We start from the raw sequence: 26,483 nt of genomic DNA, 5'->3' as shown, positions 1-26,483 counted from the left end.
GCCTTGTCATTTGTGTGAAAGTGGGCAAAGACTGGAATAGAGTAAGACAACTGAAACCAATTTTCATCCTTTTACTGAGGAAAAAAATATTTAATATTTTTGTTATATAAGGAATAGTGCCTAAGGCAGGTACTTATACTCCTGACCTCAGCCCCACACACTCTGGTTTTATAAAGCTATAGGACAGAGCAGAGATGGAACTGAAAAACAGGGTAGAAAATAACATAAATTGGAGGGGAACAGTGGGATGCAGAAAGAATGACAACAGCCACATGTGCCCCAGTCAAATACTTTTAGTCCCTGCAGCAGAAGATGCCAACCAAGTCTCTATACTGGCTGGGGATCCTGCCATGGATGCAGGAGAAAAAATTCAATCACAAGGGAGTAAGTGACAACAAAAAGAAAAAACTCTGAGCCACAGCTACACTGGGAGGGGGGAGTACCAGATTTTGCTACTTCTGTCACACAAGCTAGAAAAACCCTACCTCTCCCATTGGGCAGGCAACCTGACATTCCACCCAGTTCCTTGCCTTACCATACTATGTATTCCTCCTCTTGGAGAATTAAGACCTGGGCTAAATGCTCCACTCCAGGATAAGGCTGAGCAGTCCTAGTTCTCTAGACTGCCTCTTTTATAAAGATTGGATTAAGGTAGGTGAAATGGTGAGAATTGTAAAGATTTTAAAAAATAAAGTAGAACCCAGAGAAAATGTCAAAGCTGCCGCCATGTAGCACCAGCAACCAATTCTTGCACTTCTCTTCCCTGTCTCAGTAATCCCCTACAGAAGGTTACATGATTGGAACAACTCTTTCTTCCCTGCAAAGTCTGCTGGTACCAGGTTATAACCTGGACAGTGGAGAGTGTCTGCCTTAGGCTGGTTTGTGCAAGAGGGCCACCTTAGGTCTCCTTGAGGACATTTATCTTGGCGCAGATCTTGAGGGCAGGGCCCAGCTTGATGTTCATGGCACTCATAAGATGTTCTTCCTTAAGTAATAAAAGGGCCTGTCCATCAATCTCCTGTGAGCGAAATTCCTCTGCAATCTCTTGGCAGCCTAGAAGAAATGGTGAGAACATGTAGGTAATGCCAGATGATAAGAGGAGGGAAGCTAAATGAAACTGAGGTCTAGCAATGATTAATTCCAAAGTACCTGTCCTAAATTCAGTAATATGAAGTCAGATGGCAAGCTTTAAAAGCAAAATGAAATTAGAAAGCAACTGGTATTTAAAAAATGGCCAGGTGCAGAGGCTCACGCCTATAATCCCAGCATTTTAGGAGACCAGGGCAGGCAGATCACTTGAGCTCAGGAGTTCAAGACCATCCTGGGCAACATGGCAAAACCTTGACTCTACAAAACATACAAAAATTAGCTGGGCATGGTGATGCCTGCCTATAGTCCCAGCTACTTGGGAAGCTGAGGCAGGAGGATCATTTGAGCCCAGGATGCGGAGGTTGCAGTGTGCCAAAATTCATGCCACAGCACTCCAGCCTGGGCAACAGAGTAAGACTCTGTCTCAAAACAACAACAACAACAAAACCAAGGTCCAAGACCAAGAAAGGAAAAGCAACTAAATTGTTCAACCACAGAAATAACTTCATTCAAATAGCTTAGAGACAGGGGAAAGGGAGAGAACAAAAATAAAAGCATGTTTTCTTTTATACTGGCAAAAAGATTCTTTGTGATATTTTTGTTTAAGGGCCCAGAATTCAGACAAATAGCAAGAAGGGTAGGGTGATTTTCATTTCTGAAAAAAACTCTTTGTCAAAATTGCATACAGGCTGAGTGCAGTGGCTCACACCTATAATCCCAGCACTTTGGGAAGCCAAGGCAGAAGGATCTCTTGAGCCCAGGACTCCAAGACCAGCCTGAGCAACATAGGGAATCCCTGTCTCTGTTTAAAAAAAAAAAAAAAGAAGACTAGCAAACAAGCCCTCTTTGAAGAGTGGGGCAACAATGGCCACTTAGTTTCTAATACCCTGCTCCACTGAAAAAAAAATTTTTTTCCCCATGGGAGGTATCATAGTTAATTACACAAAAACATTTTATCCAAAAATTTAGTGAGAAATGCAGCTACATCATAAGATGAGAATCAAACACAGTAAAATTGCTGACATTACAGAAGATAATGTCAACCCAGAAAAAAATTAGGAAGTCAACTTGAATAAATATTAGGAGTAGAGCCTCTATATTAGCATTCAAGCTCCTACTGCTTAAAAGTCAATTACTTTCCCTCTTATCAAGGCCCCTGTGGGATGATGTTAAGGAAAACCACCTGGGTTCTGTTGAAGAGAGGGTCAGTACCTTGGAGAGAAGCAATAAACTCGTACACCTCCTCTACACTCCAACGGCTGGGATTACTGGACAGGAACACAGGGTTGATGCCATGTAATTCCGGTGTAGGTGGAGCTGTATTGGGATTCCCCAGGTCACGTTCTCCATGCCCAGCTCTTACTGATAAAGGCCCAGGAGATGTTGGAGAGAGTGCTTCATCATAACTGGAATTATCTGAACCCCGGCTAGAGTCTTCTTGACCCTATAGGGGAAAAGAGCAAACCAATGAGGTCAGTGTCAAAGGTTTATTCCTCTCTCTTTCTTCCCAAACCACCCTGGGTTGGGCGTAGAAGAAAAACTCATCTTATCATATGTGAAATAAGCAGCACTTTATTTGCAAATTCCCAAAATCTACTCTCAAAGTCTTTCAAATAGAAACTGTATCACTTCCTTGATTCTCCCCATGACCTAACAATTGATCTAGATTTTCTCTCAAGTACAACTGAGAGAAATTGAGTACAATTGAGTACAATTAACAATTGTACTCAAGTACAGTGTAAGGATTAATGGAAACATGAACCAGTAGTTGGGTAAGAGGTCCGGAGACAAAGGGGGTCAGGATCTCTTGGAATTTGTAGTAATGCAATCAATGTGAAACCAGAGTTCTCATCTCACACCCTCTTACCTGGGGCAAATGAATTGCCCTGCAGGGAAAGGAAAAAAGACCCAGTTTAAAGGCATCTGGCTCTGCAACAAGCAGCTCACCCGGTGGCACTTGCCCTGAATCTTGGCACGGGCAATGTCAGAGGAGCTGCGGCGGGGTCCACGCCTGCGAACGCGAGCATAGTTGGCTTCTTGAAACTCTTTCATTTTTTTCCTCTTCAGCCGGAACTGATGGCTACAGCTCACATTGTACCTACAGGACAGGGCATATATAGGATGTCAATAGTGCCACAGAAGACCACCCTGCTCTAAATGTGAATTTCTGCTTATGAGCTGATTTGGGGAAGGGAATAAAAGCAAGGAGGGAGACATAAAACATCAGCTATGAGACGATCCTGGGGAAGGGGTGTAACATTAGATGGAGATATCAGTGCTGAGGGCAAGGAGGAGGGTGCCCAGAGTACCTCTTAGCGCAAGTCATGGAGCAGAACCTCTTAGAGCCACGAAACTGCTCTGCGGGGGCGTACTTCCCACAGTACTCGCACTTCAGGAGATTCGCCTTCTTATCTAACTCTAAAAAACAAGGCATTGCTGGACAGTCACCATGGGTTTCTGCTGCCCCTCAGGCAATCATTAGGCTCAGAGCTGGATTCTAAAATTATTCTCAGGGTTTACCCCCAAAAACCTACACAACCTAGTTGAGAATCCCTAAAACGCAAAGTTCAAAACCTAAAATCATGAAGACTTGTCCCTTGAGAACTTTATGACGTCTTCCTAACCTTAAGCCGAACTCTCTCCATTTTAGATGTCTTACTAATTTTATCCTAATTCATACTCTTAGATTTCAGATATGATTCAATTTCTGAGGAGAGAGGAACTACTAATGCCTAGAAAGATATAAGATCCTTCTACCACAAAGATTTCCAAAAGCAGTGGGAAAATAAGTAAGAGTCCTTAAGATAGATTATAAAATCTAGAATAAGGAGAACTGGAAATTAAAGATATAAATGTCCTATTTTAGATCATCTTTTGGAAAAAAAAATTTTTTTGAGACAGTCTCACTCTGTCACCCGGGCTGGAGTGCCGTGGTGCTATCTTGGATCGCTGCAACCTCCACCTCCCGGGCTCAAGCAATCCTCCCACTTTGGCCTCCCAAGTAGCTGGGACTACAGGCATGTGCCACAATGCCCAGTTAATTTTTATATTTTTTTGTAGAGACAAGGTTTCACTATGTTGCTCAGGCTGGTCTCAAACTCCTGAGCTCAAGAAATCCACCGGCCTTGGCCTCTCAAAGTACTGGAATTATAGGCGAGAGTCATCACACTCGGCCAAAAAATACATCTATAGAGTAAAGAATAATTCAAGGGCCAGGCGTGGTGGCTCACGCCTGTAATCCCAGCACTTTGGGAGGCCAAGGCGGGCGGCTCACCTGAGGTCGGGAGTTGGCGACTACTAGCCTGACCAACATGCAGAAACCCCGTCTCTACTAAAAATACAAAAATTAGCCAGGCGTGGTGGCTCATGCCTGTAATCCCAGTTACTCGGGAGGCTGAGGCAGGAGAATCGCTTGAACCCAGGAGGCACTGGTTGCGGTGAGCCAAGATCGCACCATTGCACTCCAGCCTGGGCAACAAGAGCGAAACTCCGTCTCAAAAAATAATAATAATAATAATAATTCAAAAGAATACTTTAGCTGGATAAATTCCCCTCACCTTATATAACTCCTTTTCTGTGATTCTACATACTCTGATATATAATATGGTTTCTATATGTAGACGGACTTCATTTTATTCCTACTTTTTTTTGAGACAGAGTCTCGCTCTGTCGCCCAGGCTGGAGTGCGGTGGCGTGATCTCAGCTCACTTCACTGCAACCTCCGCCTCCCAGGTTCAAGTGGTTCTCCCGCCTCAGCCTCCCGAGTAGCTGGGACTATAGACGCATGCTGCCACACCAGGCTAATTTTTGTATTTGTAGTAGAGACAGGGTTTCACTATGTTGGCCAGACTGGTCTCAAACTCCTGACCTCAGGTGATATGCCTGCCTTGGCCTCCCAAAGTGCTGGGATTACAGGCATGAGCCACTGTGCCAGGCCTCATTTCTACTTTAAATAAATAGGTAACTAGTATTTTACACCGAGTCCTCAAACACATCTCCACGAGTCTCCTTCCCCCAAATGGGTCTCTAAATAAATGCTCACCAGCAGATGGGCTGTCCACTCCCAAAGGGCCACCTGACTGATTCTCAGTCAGCCCTGTCGGAAGGCCAGTCTGTAGTGGCTTCTCAGACTCCTTCAGTAACTGAGAACAACCCACCTGTCCCAGAAAACATTGAGAGTTAAGTTAGCCTGATCCCCTTCTGCTTCTCTATAGCTTTCCCCAACATTTCCCAATCAATTATGTCTCTGCTTGGATCTCTGAGTTAATGACCAAGTCTGGTTCAGAGAGAATCACTTTCAATACGGTAATCAAGAGTAGTAACTGGTCTCTATACAATGTTTGGAAATGAGAAAAAAAAAATAGTAACTGGCTTTTTTTCCAGATAAGCCATTGGAGAACAGGTTCCTATGCTGGCTCCCTATTTTGTCCTCTTCCTTCCTATGGTGCTGAGAATGCACTAGGAGTCAAGACACCTCAGTTCTAGTCCTGGTTCTGCAAACCCTAGGAAAGCTCCTTAACTTCATTACTATAATTTTATTCATTATAAAACAAACTAGTTTATCTAACTAAACATTACAGTTTTAAAGGTTACTTTCTTCCTTTTCTTCTCCTCTTCCTAACATTTTCATTTTATGGTCCACACACTCCTTTCCCTTTCCTTCTTTATAATTAAATAAATAGCGTAATTGAACCATTCTTTCATTAAATAGTTCTGTGCCTTTTACTTTTACTGGAGTTTGAAAAGACAACAATCAGACCAAGTCCCCACTTCAAAGTCCCACCTTATGGCCCTGCCCTCACCGGGAAAGGTTCTGCTCCTTCCTGGATAACAAAGCCTTCAATGATGTGGGTGAGAATCTGGGGCTTCACGATGGCCTGTGGGGGTTTTGAGTCACCCATTTGTCTAGACACCATGGCTAGTGTAGGAGGCGGTACTGAAGGGGCGGGGGTCAAGGCTACTAGTTCACTGCTTGGAGTATTAGCATTCACATTAGCCACGGATTCAGCTTTTTCTGGAAAACAAACACAGATTAAGCAACAGACATGAGATGACATATTGATCCATCTATTAGTTGAGCCAGCATGATCTTCCATAATAATCTATGTCCACCCTTGACAATTCACCTGGATTCCCTGTTTTTGGATCTATTCATTTGTCCACCAACTTCTGGCCCATTTTCTACTCAACCAGATTTATCTTTTAGCTCACTCAGAACATTCCTCTACTCTGTGTGCTCTCCAACAGCATTAGAAGTCAGTTACTCACCTCCAAGACTGCTCTTCTCGTCCATGACTTTTGGGCTTTCTGCTACTGGAGATGCCTTGGCAGGAAGCATTGAACCCAATGTGGAGACATCATCTCTCTCATCCTCAGAGTCAGCCTTGCGTTTGACAGCCAATGTCTGGGGTTTACCCTATACCGTAAAGAATAGGAAAGAAACAAAGATGTACAAATGAAGGATAATAAGGAACCACAATTATTACCGTATGTTCAAAGAAAATTTTCTTAGTTCCAGATTTCCCAATTTATCTACTTCCCATGGTACACTAAAATTCCTGGTCATTCCTAATAACTTTCCATCAGGACAAAAGAAAATGTAACATGATTTAGTCCTGACCTAGGTCTTGAGACCCTGTATTCACGTAGACCAACCAAGAACTGTTTTTTCAAAGACTGATTTGGTTAAGGCTATCTTGATCTAACTTATTACATACCCAAAAACCCAGAATAGTAGCAGCAACAAATTTAGGAGTATAAAATTCAGATATTATATAATGTGTCACTCTCTTACAGAAGAAGCAGATAAATACCAATATTAACCCTCTTAACTCTTTATTCCCCTATTCAATTAAGCTCTATTTCCACTTAGCCCAGGTCCACTCTCATGCATAATAGTGCCCTCAAAACCATCAGACATCACTCACCGGCAAGTGCACAGACTGCATATAGAAGGCAGCAGGGACCTGGGCTACAACAGGTGAGGAGGTGGTAGCCCCACCCTTTACCACATGTGCTGTCCCCTGCACAGGAGCAAGGGTCATCCCAGGGGCCAATGTGGGAGGGCACTCCTGCAGTGCACCAGGAGCCTGGGATGAAGGTGGCGAGGAGGCCAAATGGGCCTGACCAGACTGCACTGTACCTGGCATCCCCCGGGAAGTAGGTACAGCAGCTGCCAGCTGTGCCAACCCCAAAGCCTGTGCCTGGGCTGTACCTGGCTGTCGAGTGCCTACAACTTGCACAGGGATATGGGGTGGTGGTTGCTGGGTAGCTGACATCTTAGCAGCCCCTAACTGAGGTGGCTTGATAGGTGCTACAGGTGGTTTGGATTGGATGGGAATTGGTGGCTTAGGGGCTGCATCAGGTGGAAGAGACAAGGGTGAAGACTGAAGCATGGGCTGAACGACCAGGGTTTGGGCTTGCTGCTGGGACTGGGAAGGTGGGACCTGCTGAGTAGGTGGGACCTGTGGTGGCTGAGGGGCAGTGAGGGTGGTGGCTTGCGGCTGCTGCTGTTGCTGCTGTTGCTGTTGTTGCTGCTGCTGCTGCTGCTGCGCCAACTGGAGGTGTGTAGCTGTATGAAGGAGCTGGGACTGCCGGTGCTGGAACTGCTGCTGGTGGTGGATGGCAATCTGCTGCTGGATCACCACCTGTTTCTGCTGGAGGTGGATCTGTTGCTGTTGCTGAATCAGTGAATGGGGCTGGATCTGTGTGTAGGTGGCTATAGCAACAATCCCAGAATACAACAAAGAGAAAAAAGAGCAGAGAATAATAATCATTCTAAATTAAAAGTAAATTCATTTTTCCAAGGTATAACCTAGTTTTGGAATTATGCGGTGAAAAGAAATCTAGTCAGTATGAAACTTGGACATCACTTCGTCCATACTCTTCCCACTGAATCCGACATTACCAACTACTACTAGTCTTAAAGATCTCAGAGAAAGAACTCCCTTGCTCAGTCATTTCAGATCCTCAGTAATTTCTTGTGTCTCTTATCTTTGCCATACTTAAATATTGTATTCTTTTACTCTGTACTCAGCAAAGAAGAATGGTTAGCCCCTCCTCCATTAGACTTGGAGTTTCTCAAAGGCTGAATCCATGTTTTATTCATTTTCACATCCCTAAAACACAGCCCAGGGCCTGACACTGCAGAAGCACTTAATATTCACTGAAAGAAGAGATACCCACAGAGTTAAAGATGCCAACGTCTTCCCACAAATGACCTGGATTTTACAAATCATCAGCTTAGACCACTATCTGAGTCTTGAGAGTCAGCACCTGTCAGCTCTGACCTAACTCAGTTTCCTCCACTGTAAACTGGGAGTGACAAACTCTACTTCTCCATATTGTACCAGATTGTCCAGAGATCAAAGCATGTGATGATAAAGCAATTTAGAAATAGAACTGCTAGAGTATATAAATACCAAGTATAGTAATAACTAACTCTTAATTTTTTTGTGAGTAAATTATCTAAATACATCAACAACTAAGGTACTAGAAACAAAAAAAAGGCAAAAATCAACATGACCAAATAAGATACACACATCTAACTACAACTTACCCGCAGTCTGAAAGCAAGTATAAACTATCAGAGTCTTGCCCTGTCACCCAGGCTGGAGTGCAGTGGTGTGATCCCAGCTCACTGCAACCTCTGCCAACCGGGTTCAAGCTACTCTCCTGCTTCAGCCTCCCGAGCAGCTGGGACTACAGGTGTACACCACTACGCCCGGCTAATTTTTGTATTTTCAGTAGAGACGGGGTTTCACCATGATGGCCAGGCTAGTCTCAAACTCTGACCTCAAGTGATCCACCTGCCTTGGCCTTCCAAAGTGCTGGGATTACAGGACTGAGCCACCGCACCCCGCCTCTCCATTAGTCTTAAGTGCTCTAAGGCATTTGTACTGTATCTGCTATACACTGGATCAAGTAACCACATTAAACAGTGAGGTGAGAATTCATCCCTTATAGTAAATGCTAAGTTACATGAAGACAGGGAATCTGCTTTTCAAAAATGTATCCCCAGTAATTCCTAGAAAACAGTAAGCAATTCAGTAAGATGTGATGAATGAATAGACAGAGTGATAAAACTGAAGAACTCACAGCCTAAGAAAGCGGACAGGGGAACTTGTAAGCTGACTACTGCCTGGTAGAAACAGATAAAATCTGTACCTGTCACTTGTCCTTCTGACCCTGAACTAATATGTTCAAGGCTGATATTATTCCCATTCCTTCCACTATTCAAGGACCAACAGAAGCGGGGAAAAAACAAAAAGGCAAAGAAAAAAAGGCAAAAAAAGAAAAAAAGGAAAATTTCACATGAATTCTGAGAGAATAATGACATGAGGAGTGACAATTTACCTGAGCTAATAAGTGTCTGGCTGGGCGCAGGTGTGGCTGTCCGTGTCAGGTTCATGCCCACATTCTGCTGGCCACTCCCATCTGCTTCTGCCTTCTTGGCTGCTGCACTTTCTGCCTCTGTCTGGCTGCCCTGGCTCACAGTCACTGTTTGGGCTGCAGGCAAGGGCTGCACCACTCCTGTACCCTTCCTGGGACAGCTCCCACCACCCATTCCTGAGGAAGGCAACTGACCCAAACCACCATGTGCCTGGCCACCTCCACCTGGACCCATGGACCCCGGGATGCTATTCCCACTGCCTCCACCTGCTTGACTAAGGTTGAGGGACTGGTTTGTGGCCCCAGAGGAAGCCTGTGCCACCGCTAGGGCCTGGCTAGAGGCCTGGGAGAGGCTAGAGACAGGGGAGGCTCCTGGAGGAATGGCCTTCTGAGTGGAGCCTTGCATCTGAGGTCCTTGAGCTGAGGCCTGTTGATTCCTTACTGCCAAGTTCTGAACCTGAAAGATATGAAAAAACAGATTGAGAAAAGGAGGACTGGAGGCATTAAGGTTAAAGATTCAAAAGCAGCCAGGACTGCTATTGTGTCGTATTCCACAGAATACCTCAGCTCCTATCTCTGCCTTTACCATATACTTTAAGCCTTCCTACCTCCTAAGGAGGAACTCTGGCTCCGTATCTGATTTTTCAGCCATCTTCACTCACTAGCAAGTTTATCATCAAGTGTGGTCTTTTATTCCTTCAAAATATCTCTTCAATTATCCCTTTCCTCGCCATTCAATCATTCAGCACCTCCCAAAAACCTACTATGCTTCAGGTGCTACACTGGATACTGGAAATGCAGAGGAAAGACACAGTCTCTGCTCTTAATGATTACTTTCTACTAGAGAAGACAAGAAAATTATCACTTATGATATAATAAGATGTATAGATATGCACCCAGTACCATAGGAGTACAGAGAAGGAATATCAACTAAGACTAGGGAGATCAAGGAAGGGCTTCCTAAAACAAGTGATACTGATGTGACACTCAGTAGGTAATGGTGAAGGTGGGGGTTTAAAGATATTGACAACAGCATTTGCAAGGCCAGAACCAAAAAAGGATTATTATTTAGGCTGGGCGCTATGACTCATGCCTGTAATCCCAACACTTTGGGAGGCCAAGACGGACAGACTGCTTGAGTTCAGGAGTTCGAGAACAGCCTGGGCAACACTGCCTCTACAAAAAAATACAGAAAATTAGCCAGGTATGGTGGCAAACACCTGTAGTCCCAGCTACTCAGGAGGCCAAGGTGAAAGGATCACTTGAGCCTGGGAGACAGAGACTGCAGTGAGCTGAGATCACACCACTGCACTCCAGCCTGGGTAACAGAGTGAGACCCTGTCCAGAAAAAAAAAAAAAGACATTTTTTTAAATATTATTTAAAAAATGTATAATTTCTAAAAAGACTGTATTTTTAGAAATTATAAATATTTCATTATGTTTGGGGAGAGTTACAAGGAATGGAAAGAAATAAAGCTAGGAAGGCAGGCTGTGGATAAGGAGGTAGGAAGGTGCTGGGCCAGTAAGGGCCTGGTGTATTGAAATAAGGAATCTGAACTTTAGTTTGGGAACAGCAAGTTTATCTGTCTTATTCATTGTTATATTCCTAGCACCTTCATAGTTCGGCACATAGTCAGTACTCCAAAATATGGATAAAGGGAAAGAATGATGTCTGCTTAACTGATTATAGGAAGCCAATAAAGCTTATTAATCAAAATAAACATTCATTTATACATTTATACATTTCTGATTGAAGTATAAATCAATACACTTCCTATTTTAGAAAATATTTGTTATCATATCCTAAAGTTGAACATTCACACACCCTCTAACCCAGGAATTCCACAAGAGAAACTCTTGCCATGTACCACAGGAGGCATGTATAGGAATGTTCATGGTGGCATTATTCATTAGCAACCACGACCTGGAATCAACTCAAAGGGCCATCTACAGAAGAGAAGATGAATAAACTATAGTATATTCATACAATGGAATAGTATATAGAAACTACAATTAATAAACTACAATGACTGCAACAAAACAAATGGATCGTGACAATGTTATTAAGAAAGCACTCTCCAAAAGTGTACATACAGCACGAGTACCTTACACATTTCAATACAATTAAAATATATATATGGTGTCTGGGGTTTGCTTCAAATATTCCACAGGCAGAGAAGGGCCTGAATGCATTGGTCATGTGTTGATAATTGTTGAAGCTGGATGGTAAGTACATAGGAATTCATACTTTTTCTGTTTTTGTGTACGTTTAAAATTTTCTATAATAAAAAGGGCATTTTAGAAACAGAGAGAGATGCAATAAAACCATATAAAAAAGGACCCGAGGGAAGAATGGACTTAGAAATCAGAAGGCTCATTACTGTGGGTAATGGAAGGCAGTAGAGGGAACTGCACACTGCTTATTACATTATTAAAAATTACTGAGTACAGGTTATGACGAGACCAACAGTGAGAGAGTGTCATGATCCAAGGATTACAATTTTATCAAATTCTGTGTACCAGAAGTACGATTAAAAAATTAGTAGTAACAACATATATTTTCTTATTTAAAAAAACATAGTAAAAGTTTCCTGATAGTAATGTGGAAAAGAACTACAAGTAGGTTAAGACTGAAGTGAAGAAGACCATTTAGAAATCTAGTACAATAGGCCGGTGCAGTGGCTCACGCCTATAATCCTAGCACTTTGGGAGACCAAGGTGGGCAGACTGCCTGAGCTCAGGAGTTCCAGACCAGCAGGAGCAACATGGAGAAACCCCGTCTTCTACTAAAAATACAAAACATTAGCTGGGCATAGTGGCATGCGCCTGTAACCCAGCTATTCAGGAGGCTGAGGTACAAGAATCGCTTGAACCCAGAAGGCAGAAGTTGCAGTGAGCCGAGATCACACCACAGCACTCCAGCCTGAGCAACAGAGACTCTGTCTCAAAAAAAAAAAAAAAAAGAAAGAAAGAAAGAAAGAAAGAAAGAAAGAAAGAAAGAAAACTAGTACAGTACAGGTTAAAATAATAAAAACCTGAATTCAGGCAGGAGCAGTAAAGAGTTGATGGCTTTTGAGAGATACTGACAAGAATCATCAGGATTGGGTGCTAGAGCACATAATATTATCTGGCAATTATTAATATACAGTTTTTCCAATCAGCTTCATTTCCATAATGGCTATTTCAAACTTTCCCACTCTCTCCCTATACCTCAGACTAGCTTCTCTTTCTCCTCCTACTCTTCACCTCTTCAGAGAAAACAAAAACCATTATATGAGCATTGCTTCATCAGTTCCACCACCGAATCTATACATTTATCTGCATACACACTCATCATTTCCCCCTTCTCTCCTCTTCCTATCAAAAGGCAATCAGTCCTCTGCACTCTATATTCCACCTCCTCCTGCCATCTCAAGCAGCATATCATATCCACTGCCTCCTCCTCCACTTCTTCTCCACTGGCTCCCTCATCACCATGTAGGAACTGCACATTCCCCTCCCCAGTTCCACCTTCCTTTCCTGGTGCTGCTAAACTCTTAATAGCTGTTTACAGTCACTGTATTCATTCCCACCAGCCATTCACACCCCTCAAACTCATACTACTTTGGATTCACCACCCCCCAAACTCAACTGAAACAACTCCCCCTCCCGGTTAATAAAACCATCTTTCTTTCCCTCTCTACATTAGAAAGAGATGCCCCCTGCCCACGCATGCGCGCATGCACACATGCACATCTTGTAACATTTGGTTCCCTTGCCTTCGTGACACTACAGTCCAGATTTTCCTATCTGCTGCTCTTTCCCATTCACCTCTGTCAGCCCATTACCCTCTATCGACCTTGAACTGCTTTTCCAAAGTGGGGGTTCATCCTACCTCAGGGCCCCATATTAAATGTTCCTCTCCTCAACCTGTACTATCTCCCCAAACATTTTTTTTTTAAGATGGAGTTTCGCCCTTGTTGCCCAGGCTGGAGTACAACGGCGCGATCTCGGCTCACTGCAACCTCCGCCTCCCAGGTTCAAGTGATTCTCCTGCCTCAGCCTCCCAAGTAACTGGGATTACAGGGATGTGCCACCACACCCAGCTAATGTTTGTTATTTTTAGTAGAGATGGGGTTTCACCATGTTGATCAGGCTGGATGGTCTCGAACTCCTGACCTCGGGTGATCCACCTGCCTCAGCCTCCCAAAGTGCTGGGATTACAGGCATGAGCCACAGCGCCGGCCTTTTTTTTTTTAAGATGGAGTCTCCTCTGTTGACCAGGCTGGAGTGCAGTGGCACGACCTTGGCTCACTGCAACCTCCACCTCCCAGATTCAAGTGATTCTCCTTCCTCAGCCTCCCAAGTTAACTGGGGCTATGGGCATGCACCACCACACCCGGCTAATTTTTTTTGTATGTTTAGTAGAGACAGAGTTTGACTACGTTGCCCAGGTTGGTCTCAAACTCCTGATCTCAGGTGATCCGCCCGCCTCGGCCTCCCAAAGTGCTGGGATTATAGGCATGAGCCACTGTGCCCGGCCTCCCCAGGCAATTTTAAAGACTGAGGAGAGTAAACTAATTTAGTAGATGGGGGACTTCAATTATCATCTATATGCCTACTACTCTCAAATGTTTATCTCCAACCCAGACCTCTCCTCTGAGCTCAAGAACCACATAATAAAACTGCAGTCTCAGTATCTCCTCATGGATGGCTCACAAACACTTCTAATTAGGTCTGCATGTCCAAAACTGAACGTCACTCTAAATACACTTCCACATTCTTCGTCTCATAAACAGCACCACCAGCCACCCCACAGATTTCCTATCTGGCATCTCCTTTAATTCCCCCATCTACTAAATTAGTTCACCCTCTTCAATGATTCTTCTAAGTTATCCTCAAATCTATGCATTTCTGTCCATCTCCATTGCTACCCCCAATATGAACATCGTCTTTCCCTTAAACTGTTAGAACAGTTATTCTCCCTACAGTCACACTCACACCATATCCGTTTAGTCTCCAAAGAGGAAATCAACATGGTATTTAAAAAGCAAAACAAAATAAAAATACATCCAAATCTCTCTATGACACTTCCATATTTAAAATCCTTCTATAGCTTCCAATTGCTTTTTATAAAAAGCCCAAAATCCTAAACACAGCCCCCAAAGCCCTGAAAGATAAGGTTCCTCCTACCCGTCTAGCCCCACTATGCCAAACTCCAAGAATACAAGACTTTTAATTCCTCTAACAAATCAAGTTCCTGCCCTCCTCAGGACCTTTGGACACACTGTTCTCCTGCCTCCAACACTCTCCTTCCACATTCTTATCTGGCTAACTTCTACACTTCCAAGTTAAATGTCACCTCCTTGACTTTTACACCCCATGCCAAAGCTAAGTTAGGTCCCTTTCTAAATTCTCAGAACACTCGGTACTTTCTCAATTATTTCCTCATTCAGGTGACTATCAGTTTAATGTCTGGTGTTTCAATGGTCTGTGAGCTCCATAAATGCAGTGATCGTGACTTTCTTGGGCATCCAACGCTAAGGAATGTTTGATATATTAATAGCAGTAGTTTCTCCTAAACACTCACTACGTCCAGGCATTCTTCAAGCAGTCAAACGCAGCAACTCACTTAGTCCTCACAACACATCCTGAGGTAGGTATATTACAATACCTATTTTACAGATGAAAAAAACGATAACAGAAAGATGTCAGATCATTTGCACAGGGTCACACAGTAAGGAGTGGAGCTGGAATCTGACCCATCAGATGCGTATTTTTAACTACTGCCCTCTGTTCCTCCACATATTGACACTCAAATATCTGATGAATGAATGAGTGGATAAATCAAAGAACTGGATATGGAAATGGAACCAACCTCACTCGTGGCTCCCATTGCTATCACCAGAGTCTAAAACAAAGACTTGCCTTACAGCTAGATGACCACAAGAGTTTCTTAGCAAGTTCCCTAACTTCTCTTCTCCAGGAACTGTTAGAACAGTTATTCTCCCTATAGTTCTTCCTAAGTACTTTCCTCATCCTGTTAATCTGCTGTTCAATAGCTAGCAATGATCCCTGTGACCTATGAAGTTAACTACAACCTCCTTTATATGCTCTACCCCAGCAATGACCTCTTCTATCATCACGCCTGTTGATTCTATTTTATTTATCCCCTCATCTCCAACGCCTACCACACATACTCGTATTTAATTATATGACTACACTCTTACGCTTGCTGTTCTCTCTCTAGTTTTCTTCTCACTCCAAATCAAATCCACTCGTCCAAGACTCTGCTCAAGTATCCCAATAAGGCATTGCAAAGTAATGTAACCAATTCTTTTCCAAACTCATGTGTCACTCAAAGTTAGCACCATTTAGTTTAGCACTTTCTTTTTGTTTTGGAGACGGAGTCTCACTCTGTCGCCCAGGCTGGAGTGTAGTGGCACGATCTCAGCTCACTGCAACCTCCGCCTCCCAGATTCAAGCAATTCTTCTGTCTCAACCTCCCTGTAGGTGGAACTACAGGCACACACCACCATGCCCGGCTAATTTTTGTATTTTTAGTAGAGACAGGGTTTCACCATATTGGTCAGGCTGGTCTTGAACTCCTGACCTCAGGTGATCCACCCTCCTCAGCCTCTCAAAGTGCTGAGATTACAAGAGTGAGCCACCATGCCCAGCCTAATTTAGCACTTTCATTGTCTAAGCTCTTTGAAGACCTGACTCACATTTCTTTTTTAATCCTGCAAAATTTCTAATACAATTGTTCCTTGGTATCCACACGGGATTAGTTCCAGGCTCATGGACATCAAAGTCTGCAGACACTCAAGTCCCTTTTATAAAACAGAGCAGTGTTTGCACATCATCTGTGCACATAGCACATCTTCCCATACACTTTAAATCACCTCTATTATTTATAATATCTAATACAATGTAAGTACTATGTAAATGGTTACACGATGTTGTATTTTTGTATTATTTTTTGTTCTTGTATTGTTATTTTTAACTGTTTTTTTGCCCAAATATTTTTTCTTTTCTTTTTTTTTTTGAGACGGAGTCTCGCTCTGTCGCCCAGGCTGGGGCGCAGTGGCATGATCTCGGCTTACTGCAAGCCCCGCCTCCCGGGTTCATGCCATTCTCGGGCCTCAGCCTCCCGGGTAGTTGGGACTACAAGCGCCCACCACCACGCCCGGCTAATTTTTTGTATTTTTTTAGTAGAGATGGGGTTTCACCATGTTAGCCAGGATGGTCTCGATCTCCTGACCTCGTGATCCACCCGCCTCGGCCTCCCAAAGTGCTGGGATTACAGGCGTGAGCCACCGCGCCCGGCCTTTCCCAAATATTTTCAATCTGCAGTTGGTTATATCTGCGGATGTGGAAGCCAGAGATGCAGAACCTACAGGTATGAAACCCATAAACAGGGAGGGCCAAAAGTACATGAAGGAAGAACTCAACATTTACCAGCTTACTGATAAATAAACTAAAAGGATGAAATAATTATCGTAAGATCCTAGGTTGTGTCCCATCTATAAGAAGCTAAAATTCCAGGCTCAAAAATACATGTATTTTGGGAATAAGTCATGAGAAGTAATGGTGAGGAAGACCTTTACTGGGAAAAAACAGTGAACAGGAAGAGAAGACTGAAAGTTGAGAACTAGAGTAACTCACAAACAGAAGCAACCAAACATTCCTCCAGTAACTCAGCCAGGTCAGCTTTACATCTAACTAACAGAAGAGTTCTCTCAACATCTCTTCTCTTCTGACAGTACTATGAGAGAATTAAGACTCTCCGAATAAAACAAACCCACAGAGGACTAGAAGGATGGTGAGGAAATTTACCCTATCTTGAAAATAAGACTTCCCAGATCCACAAGACTATTTTCAGGCAAATCTCCTTGTCTTTCTAACTCAGGTTAACTCAAAGGTTATATGGGATTCAAGTTCTATGGTGATTAAGGGAAGGAAAAACAAAACACAAAAAGTAAGAATTCTGAAAAGTGTAATGGGGCAGAAGGGTGGACCCAGGTCCGTGGTCATTCCCTTCATCCTGCCCAGTGCCCATCCACAGGTAAAGTCATCGCCACTAACCTGATCTGCATCTGCATGAACTCCAGGAGACTGAGCAGATGGCACCTCCTGCTGGACTGCAGCCACTGCCCCATTAGGCATCAGGATGAGTTGGGAGGCTAGAGGCACATTCCGACCCAGGGTTCGGTTTACCTGCAATAGGTTTCCCAGCTGTGGCTGGCAAGGAGAGGAAGAGGAAGAGCAAAGAGGACAAGAGGGAAAGAAGAGACAGAAGAGATGGAAAGGAAGGACCACAAGACAAAATAAACAGAAGATATTAAACAGCTGAGCCCTGCCTCTTCCACACCAACCCAGGAGCCTCATATTCTCCACATGTAATGAACCATCCAGAAGAAAACCTAGAATGCATAGAAAACTACAGATTGATGTCAAAGAGTCACACGTCAAAGAAATAGAGAAAATTAGGATTTTAGAACAAGTACTTATATATAGAAAGTAGGTAGGCTGAGCGATAACACAGAATTTGTATACTTGAGCCACAGGTTTAAAGGTCGACTATATCTAACACTAATTTAGTCAAATGTTAAGCCAGTATTTTCTAGCATAATATCTCAACTTAATCTACAGGCTACCTGTGAACACAGAACATCACTTCCAGGTTAAGTAAAGTATGGGAAGTAGGTCCCAGCTTCTCTCAAAACATCAGGGTTACCATGGTTTAAAAAAATGGCTTTTGGCTGGGCGCGGTGGTTCATGCCTGTAATCCTAGCACTTTGGGAGGCCGAGGCGGGTGGATCACCTGAGGTCAGGAGTTCCAGACCAGCCTGGCCAACATGGTGAAACCCCGTCTCTACTAAAAATACAAAAATTAGCCAGGTATAGTGGTGCATGCCTGTAATCCCAGCTACCTGGGAGGCTGAGGCAGGAGAATCGCTGGAACCTGGGAGGCAGAGGCTGCAGCGAGCCATTATTGTGCCACTGCACTCCAGCCTGGGTGACATAGCGAGATTCTGTCTCAAAAAAAAAGCTTTCACTCAAGTCTTTGCCAGGGCCAGACAATTATGCCTCTGGGGCAATGGTGACTGCATCTGTGGCTTACCCGTAGATACATCTGGGCCTGAGACTGGTTGAGGGGTGGGGAGGTGGTGTTCCCCAGTAGCACAGATTGGGTCAAGGTGGTAGCACTGGGAGAGCTCACACTCTGGGATCGGCTGATGAGCTGGGCGGCCGATGTGGTGGCCAGATTCATCTGTGTGGTACAGAAAGGAACCAGGACTAAGGATTTGGGAGAAGTAAAAGGAAATGTACATGACTGACAAATTCAGAGTCACACAGTCAAGAACAGAGTATTTCACTTTCATGGAGCCGGGGGAAATAAATAATGTCTTCATATCCAAAACTGTCATCCTGGCTACTTTAGGGTATTACCAAAGTGAAAAAAAACCAACAGTCTCTAACCACTAGTGTTAAAGTTGAGAAGACAAAAGATTGAAACAGAACAGATTTTACTTCTCATTGAAGAGTCCAGGGATTAGTCCCCTTCTTTGTTATCTCCTCTTCTTCCCCAGGATTTTCTTTCCTCTCTTCCTTAGACTTCCTCTTTAGAGACTCCAATATAGATTAATGTTGGTTACTTTCCCCTTGTACTACTATTCTCTACTTAAAAGCAGTAACTATCCACTGACGGCTCAATAAACACTCTCAGATCAGCGGCACAAAGTAATTTAACCCAGAGACAAAGACCCAGGTAGAGAAGCCTCTCAGTGGGAGAGGGCGTACTCACCGAGGCCTGGGTGGTGGTAGTCTGCTGCTGTGTAGTGCTGGTGTTTGGGGAGCTGGCCTGCCGACTGGCAGCAATTGTGGCCTATTAAAGAGGAAGGGAAACAAGAAATAGCAAAGACAGTGAAGGAAAAAGCTCTCAGTCTTCTAGTAATAAATCACAAGCACAAAACATAGAGATTTCACATTATAAACAGAGAGATTCCACTTTAGGGTAAAGAAAAGTATATTCACTAGTCCAGTAATCCTCACATTACCACATATGCTAACCAATTAGCCCCACATAACCCTCCTGGGGCAGAGAGGCAACTTGTCCTCCAGCTCCCACTCTCTTTTAGGTGGAAAAAGATGGTATTTTTTTTGAGAAGGAGTCTCGCTCTTTCACCCAGGCTGGAGTGCAGTGGCATGATCTCCGCTCACTGCAACCTCCGCCTCCCAGGTTTGAGCGATTCTCCTGCCTCAGCCTCCAGAGTAGCTAGGATCACAGGTGCACACCACCACGCCCAGCTAATTTTTGTATTTTTAGTAGAGAATGAGTTTCACCATATAGGCCAGGCTGGTCTTGAACTCCTGACCTCAAGTGATCCACCTGCCTCAGCCTCCCAAAGTGCTGGCATTACAGGCGTAAGCCACCATGCCCAGCTAGAAAAAGATCTTTTGGTCAGGTCATATCATGAGTCAGTAAAATTCTAGTCCAGAGGTATACAAGATAAATGTAATATGAACCACATTTATAATTTTCTACTATGCAAAGTTTTAAAAAGTAAAACAGGAAAAGTTAACTTTCATAATTTATTTAGCCCAATATAAAATATCACTTCACATGTAATTAATATTTTTAAATTACTGATATTTTACCTTTTTTTGTACTAAGTAGTCTAACTCTAAAATCTTATAGGACATCTCCATTTAGACTAGCCACATTTCAAGCACTCAATAGCGATATGTGGCTAGTGACTACGTTATTAGACAATGCAGGTCTAGAACACAGCCACTCTATACCTAAAAAGTGATTTTACGGTTCTTACTGCAACCCCAGAAGCTAAGATGCATCCATCCTCCCACAGAAGGACAGGAGGCGGAGGAGGCTGTCTGCAGCCTGGCTTAGTATAGGATGCTATATGCCCAAAAAATCTCCCCTACCCACCTGTAGTGCCTGTCCCCTCCCTCTCGGGCCAGCTGGCTGCTGACCTCTCACCTGCTGGACGGCAGCCAGGCTATGCAGCTGGGCATTACTGAGCTGCTGCTGGAGCATGAACTGGTGGAAATACTGAGCTGCATTGGGCTGCCGCTGCAGTGCTTGCAGAGCCTAGGAAAAGAGAGGATAAAACATTTAGAATGGACCACTCCTAGCTCCTATTCTATGTAAATCACTGTATTTGTGTGAAAGGGGGCCATGGGAAGGACAGAAACCAGAGGAGATGGGAGTTTGGGCTAAATCGTCAACGGCTGATTTTCCTTCATTTTTTTAGAGCAAAGTCAACCTGCTCTATCACCAGGCTGGAGCACAGTGGCGTGATCATAGTTTACTGTAACCTCAAACTCCTAGGCTCAAATAATCCTCCTGACTGCCTCAACCTCCCAAGTAGCTAGGACTATAGGTATGCACCACCATGTCCAGCTAATTTTTTTTATTTTTAGAGATGGGGTCTTGCTATGTTACCCAGGCTGGTCTTGAACTCCTGGCCTCAAGAGATCTTTCTGAGCCAGGCGCGGTGGCTCCTGCCTGTAATCCCAGCACTTTGGGAGGCCTAGGAGGGCAGATTACCTGAGGTCGGGAGTTCAAGACCAGCCTGGCCAACATGGTGAAACTCCGCCTCTACTAAAAAGACAAAAAATTAGCTGGGCGTGGTGGTGGGCGCCTGTAATCCCAACTACTAGGGAGGCTGAGGGAGGAGAATTGCTTGAACCTGGGAGGCAGAGGTTGCAGTGAGATGAGATTGCCCCATTGCACTGCAGCCTGGGCAACAGGAGCGAAACTCCATCTCAAAAAAACAGAGAGCTCCTTCTGCCTCAGTAAGTCTATATAGTCCTTTAAAAACCGGAAGAAACAATTACAGCCATGCACCACATAACCACTGTTTGGTCAATGGCAGACTACATACACAGGAGTGGTCAGAGTAACAGCCTATACTGTATAACCTAGGTACGGAGTAGGCTACATAATCTGGGTGTGTGTAAGTGCGCTCTATGACAGCCACGCAATTACAAAATCGTCCAACAATACATTTCTCAAAACGCGTTCCTGTCATTAAGTGATGCGTGAATGTAATTCTATGGTTTATTCTCCATAGGATGTTAAGAAAAGTAAAGCAGTGCAATTTATACAAACTTGTTTCTCCAATTGGGAGCTGGAAATACATGCCATAGCAAAGACTAGATCGGATGAAAATAAACAAAATGCCGATTAATGTAAAGAAAATAAGAAAAAAAGCTGGGCATGGTGGAGTGTGCCTATAGTCCCAGCTAGTCAGGAGGATAAGATAGGAGAACTGGGAGTCTGAGGCTGCAGTGAGCACTGATCGCACCACTGCACTCCAGCCAGGGCAACAGAGCTAGACCTTGTCTCAAAAAAAAAAAGGAGAAAATGTAAAAGTATATTTTAGGTATACAGTAAAGGTAATACAGCCCTGATGGGTTGGAAATAATGAAAAAATAAATAGTGGCTTCTAAAGATTCCTTCAGGTAAAATTTTCAACGAATTCAACTAATTGGCATTTTTACATATCAGTATGCTAATACAGATTTATGAAATGAAAACAGTAGTTTGGTTTTAGTGCTAACTGGACTTTACTGTATTCTTATTCTTTAATAATTAGAACTATTTTTATGATATGTATAGTTATTCAAGTAACCAAAATATTTGCTAAAAGACCTCATTTCCTAACAGAATTAATAAAAACATGGAATTTGCTGTTTGTTTAAAAATAAATCTCTAAAGAGTTCCATGATACTTCTATTACTCAAGGGGATTTACAAGAATGGCCAAAGATTAAAAACCTGGCAATCCAGTATGAGAAAGGGTTAGTTAGAATCTAGCTAGATGGACTGAATGTGTTTTTTAAATCCTTATTTGAAAGACCGGATTTCACTGTTTGCTTGCCCAAACATTTGTAAACTCCTAAGATTCTCAGAGCTGGAAGACAGCTTAGTCATCATCCAACCCAACTCTCCCCAGTTTGTTGAAAAAGAACTGAGTACAATTATTTTCCAGCATCACTGCCTACCACAAGCCAAGACTCACAGACCATGGCCCCTCAGAGCTGAGTCTCACCTGCACTGCTTGTCGTTCATATAGTGACATTTGAGCTATCTGGGGCCGAGAGCTGCCCCCTGAGCTGGAACTCCCATTGGTGGAATTGGAGTTCTGCTCGCTCTCAGTCTCCATGATAGTGGTCCAGGGTCCCCAAGGCTGGTGCTCTGACTCAAGACCTAGAGGGAAGCAGTAAAAGGTTAAAATTTATATCTTGATCCCAAGCTGTTATCTCATGTTATTATTCAAAAACACAGGAAATCCATAAGTATCTAAGAATCTTCCTCCTCTTCCATAAGCCATGATTTCTCATCTTAAAACTCCCAAATCTTCAATACACTCTTGCAACCATGTCTTCCCAATACTACCATCTTTTGAAGCTATGCAGTCTCAAAAGAAACAACCTTTACGTATTCCCTCATGGCTGTCATTAAATAAAACGGCCAGAATGTGAGATGGCACCTTACAATACCAAAGTTACCTTACATTCCCATAGCATTTTTTAACAGTTTAAAATCTTTCCACTTAAAAGTTTTGGTTATCTCATTTTTGTCTCCATCTGCATTGTTATCATCCAAATGAGTCACCATATACTGGAGAGCCACTAGTTGCCTCCTTTCACTGGGCTAGGCACTTCACCTATGCTCTCTCTCTCTCATAGTAGTGCTGTAAAGTCAACACTGTTATCCTCATTCTACAATTTGAGACATAAGGTTTTCTGAGGTTAAAGAAGTTGCCCTAGTAAGTATCAAGTCTTTGGACTAACACATGCTTCTTCAAACCAAACTGTAATTAAGGCAGTGTCATTCACTATGATAGTGAGTAGTTATCCTCATTTTATGGAGGAGGACCTTAAGATACGGACACATTCAGTGGGTCATGGAAGGTCATAAAACTAGGAAGCAGAAGAGCTCACCTACAGCCCACATAGCCCAAATAGCTGCCTGGTTCCAGCTCAGGCTACTAATAACACCTCAGGCATGTTGCTTTCCTTCCTTATACCTGTTTCCTCACTGCAAAGAAGGCTTCATACTGAATGTAATATATCATTTTAAGAAATGACTCCGGGGTATGAAACATAGAAATACACACAATGAAAATCTTCAAGAAAGTAAGATGCAACTTTATAATCTACTAACATGTCAGAATTTACCCACTGGGGACTACACTTACATTTGCAAAAAGACACATATGAAAACATTGCTAAGAACCAAGCAAAGAGGCAGGAGAAGAAGAAATATTCTTCCAAAGCAGCACTAAATGACAATAAGGTTTTTACTCATTCCTTTTTTTTGTTTTTCTCTTTTGTTAAGCTACACACTATTTTCTCTACTTCTGAGGCACTGGGCCACTAGAAATATCAGGTCACCAAAATATTATTTGGCTTAAGAATATAAACATCAAACCAGAATTTCTGCTAAGTGTTGTCAACAGTTTCATTAGGGTGAATGGACTGGTCATAGGGATTGCATCCAAAACAAACAAACAAGCAAAGTATCAAACTGCTTGGCCTTGGCAATAAAGCTGAGGATATTTCTTATTATCTCATTCCCAGTATCATCCAATCACACCATTATCCCCCCCCCCCAATCTTTAGTTTCATTTAGGACTAGCAAATGTCACTGCAAACATGTATATTACCCAAAAAGTACATAGGAAAAATCATATCAGCTTCAACTAGTCTACCTTGTCCCCACATCTTTTGCCAAAATATCAAAGCACTAAACAGATACAGACCCATGAATCCTCATTATCAGCATGTGAAGAAAAAAAGTGGGTAAGGATTAGAGGCAGCACGGCACAGTTTTATAGATTACTGGATTTAGTTCACTGGACTCAGAGACACAAGACCCCTTTGCTAGGTATAGAGACCATAATTCCTACATTCACATGTGAAAATACAAACCGTATGACCCCTCGTCTTCCCAAAACTGAATTCTGATTAATAATTTTTTTTGGATTGTGAACTAGAAATAAAAATGTAAAGGGACCAACTTAAAAGTCTCAATAAAATCAAGGGAAACTGCCACCAAAACCAGGATTCCTGGATCCCGGGCACATAAATGTATTCATTTGTGATCAACATTATGACTACAAGATTAAATATAAAAAATGGAGACAACAAACAGTTTGGGCAGCACCAGGTATCAAAATTTTCCAAATTAAACTGGAAGACAGTGAGAAGCTGATCCACAGATGTCCCCAGAGTAGCTAAGCCATGGTCATCTTAAAAGGTAGCATGTGGGCATACATGGGGTTGGGTAGGCGCACAGACCTACCGAAGGGAGTTAGAATGGGACATTGAGGTGGACTTAGCATTGGGCCGAGAGTTGGAGAAAGTCAATATCCCTAAGCACGAAACTCTTATCATGCAGAAAGGATGGGACATAGGAAGGGGGACGGGAGAAGGGGGTGGTTCAGGGAAGACTGTGCCAAAGACACGGTAATAATCAAGAGAACAGGGAGTAGACGCCCAAGGGTCCTCGTTCTATATAGAACCTTGATGAAAATGATGTTTCAAAGAGAAATCAAATACACTGGGGGAAGGGGGTGGATCCAGTGGTGCGCCGGGAATGAACTGACCCAAGTGAGCTGGGACATGTGCATACAGAGAGCAGAGGCAGAAGTCAAGGAACTGGAGGCTGAGGAACCCAGCGGACCACGAAAGCAGGGAGATAACTAGACAGCATGCTCGGCTGGAAGGACCAAAGTCAGAGAAGGAAAAATGAATAAGAAAATGAGCAGTCAGAGGCAGCTAGGGTGACGGACAGACAGCATGAAGCGCAGCAGAATGAAGAGCCAGAAGACTCGGACAGGCAGAGCCGAAGGACCGCAGAGCTCAGCGCCGGAGGTAGGCAGGGAAAGCAACTGGGGGAGGTACCTGGGGCGTTACACAGATGGAGGTGGCTGAGGATACATCCCCGCGCAGCCAAGCCCCCAGAGGTCCTGCCCCTCCCCGGCCCTCGGTCGCCCGGTTACCTTCTCGCCTGGCTGTGCACCCAAGTCTTCCCCGGGGGCGTCCACCTCATGTGCCGGGGTCCCCAGTCGCCAGGCTGGGCTGGGGGCTCGCTCGGCCTCCGCGGCGGGCTCCCCTCGCCTCCTCCCCTTCCTGGAGGGGCGGGGGCGCCGAGGGCGGGGTGGGAGGCGCCCGGCGCGACCGCGGCTCCCCGCCCCTCCCGCCGCTCCGGGTGCGGGCCCGGCCGCGGCTCAGCCAGGCCTCCGGGGCTCGCTCCGGGCCTGTCACTTCCTGCCCGGCCGAGAAGGTGGGGGCCGCAGGCCAGGGGCTGCGGGCCGGGCTGGAGGAGGGGGCTGCGGGGAGGTGCTTCCGGGGCAGCCGGACCCCCCCGCCCCGTCCCTCCGCCTCCCCTCGGCGCCCTCCGCCCCCTCCCTCCCGCGCGTCCCTCGTTTCCTGCCGGCGCCCGTTGCCATGGCGACGCAGCTCCCGGGCCTCTGCGCTCCAGGCCCAGGGGTATTTTCCTCTCTTGCTCTCTTTCTCTTCTTTTTTACCCCCTTCTTTCTCTCCGAGTTCTGCTCGCCGGTTGGAAGGACGAAACTAAGAAAGTGCTGGCCTCTAGTGGGGAACGCACCTCTCGGAGAGGAGAGGGAGATGGGAGAAGGGAGGGAAGTGACGTGAGACGGGGAGAAAGAAGGTATTTTCTGGAGCTGCTGGGAATAAGGGGTAGAAAGAAAGGATCAAAGGGACCAACAGACAGAGAGGGAGAAAGAGCAAAGCAACGACCCCTAGAGAAACGATAGACTGGGAAAAGAAATGAAGCAAAGGAAAGGAAAGAAAAGGCGAGAAAAACTTTGAGAATGAGAGAAAGGAGAGAGAAGGTTGATTGTTTAATCCCTCACCTCAACTCCAAGAAGGCGGGAAAGAATGCTGCAGAAACAGCTAACCCATTAGGAGTTGACTTCATTTTCAAAGCAACAACCTAATGTAACTTCCTTTGGATAGCATTTA

General features: G+C 44.2%; 1 protein-coding gene and 1 long non-coding RNA gene across 31 annotated transcripts in view; one reads left to right on the top strand and one right to left on the bottom strand.

Annotated features, from left to right (window-relative positions):
• Positions 1-56: 56 nt before the first annotated feature.
• PHC1 (polyhomeotic homolog 1) lies at positions 57-26,483 on the bottom strand. 29 transcript variants are annotated; one of them, XM_063786274.1, is made up of 15 exons: positions 26,375-26,483; positions 22,541-22,698; positions 20,465-20,575; positions 19,271-19,351; positions 18,587-18,736; positions 17,548-17,703; positions 9,445-9,937; positions 7,017-7,807; positions 6,358-6,505; positions 5,892-6,103; positions 5,132-5,246; positions 3,399-3,507; positions 3,037-3,187; positions 2,302-2,533; positions 57-1,053 (listed from the first exon to the last, which is right to left on the bottom strand). In XM_063786274.1, the coding sequence occupies exons 2-15, from the start codon at positions 22,652-22,654 to the stop codon at positions 899-901; spliced, it is 3,018 nt and encodes a 1,005-aa protein (XP_063642344.1). In that variant the 5' UTR covers positions 22,655-22,698; positions 26,375-26,483; the 3' UTR covers positions 57-898. The 29 variants fall into 29 exon arrangements, 28 of the variants coding, with proteins under 28 accessions (XP_063642344.1, XP_063642355.1, XP_063642357.1 ...); XM_063786285.1 differs by having other exon boundaries at positions 7,554-7,807; XM_063786287.1 differs by having other exon boundaries at positions 7,554-7,807; positions 17,548-17,679.
• LOC129136510 (uncharacterized) overlaps positions 25,022-26,483 on the top strand; it is a 58,843-nt gene continuing 57,381 nt past the window's right edge. The window contains exon 1 of one of the 2 annotated variants that reach the window (XR_008538233.2): positions 25,022-25,370. This is a non-coding gene — a long non-coding RNA (uncharacterized LOC129136510). The remainder of the gene's footprint in view (positions 25,371-26,483) is intronic. The other variant, XR_010148259.1, reaches the window with a different exon arrangement.

This window comes from Pan troglodytes, chromosome 10, assembly GCF_028858775.2.
Source record: "Pan troglodytes isolate AG18354 chromosome 10, NHGRI_mPanTro3-v2.0_pri, whole genome shotgun sequence".
Classification (NCBI taxonomy): domain Eukaryota; kingdom Metazoa; phylum Chordata; class Mammalia; order Primates; family Hominidae; genus Pan; species Pan troglodytes.
Note: the sequence above shows the minus strand (reverse complement) of the source record. Positions and strands in the feature narration are given on the sequence as shown.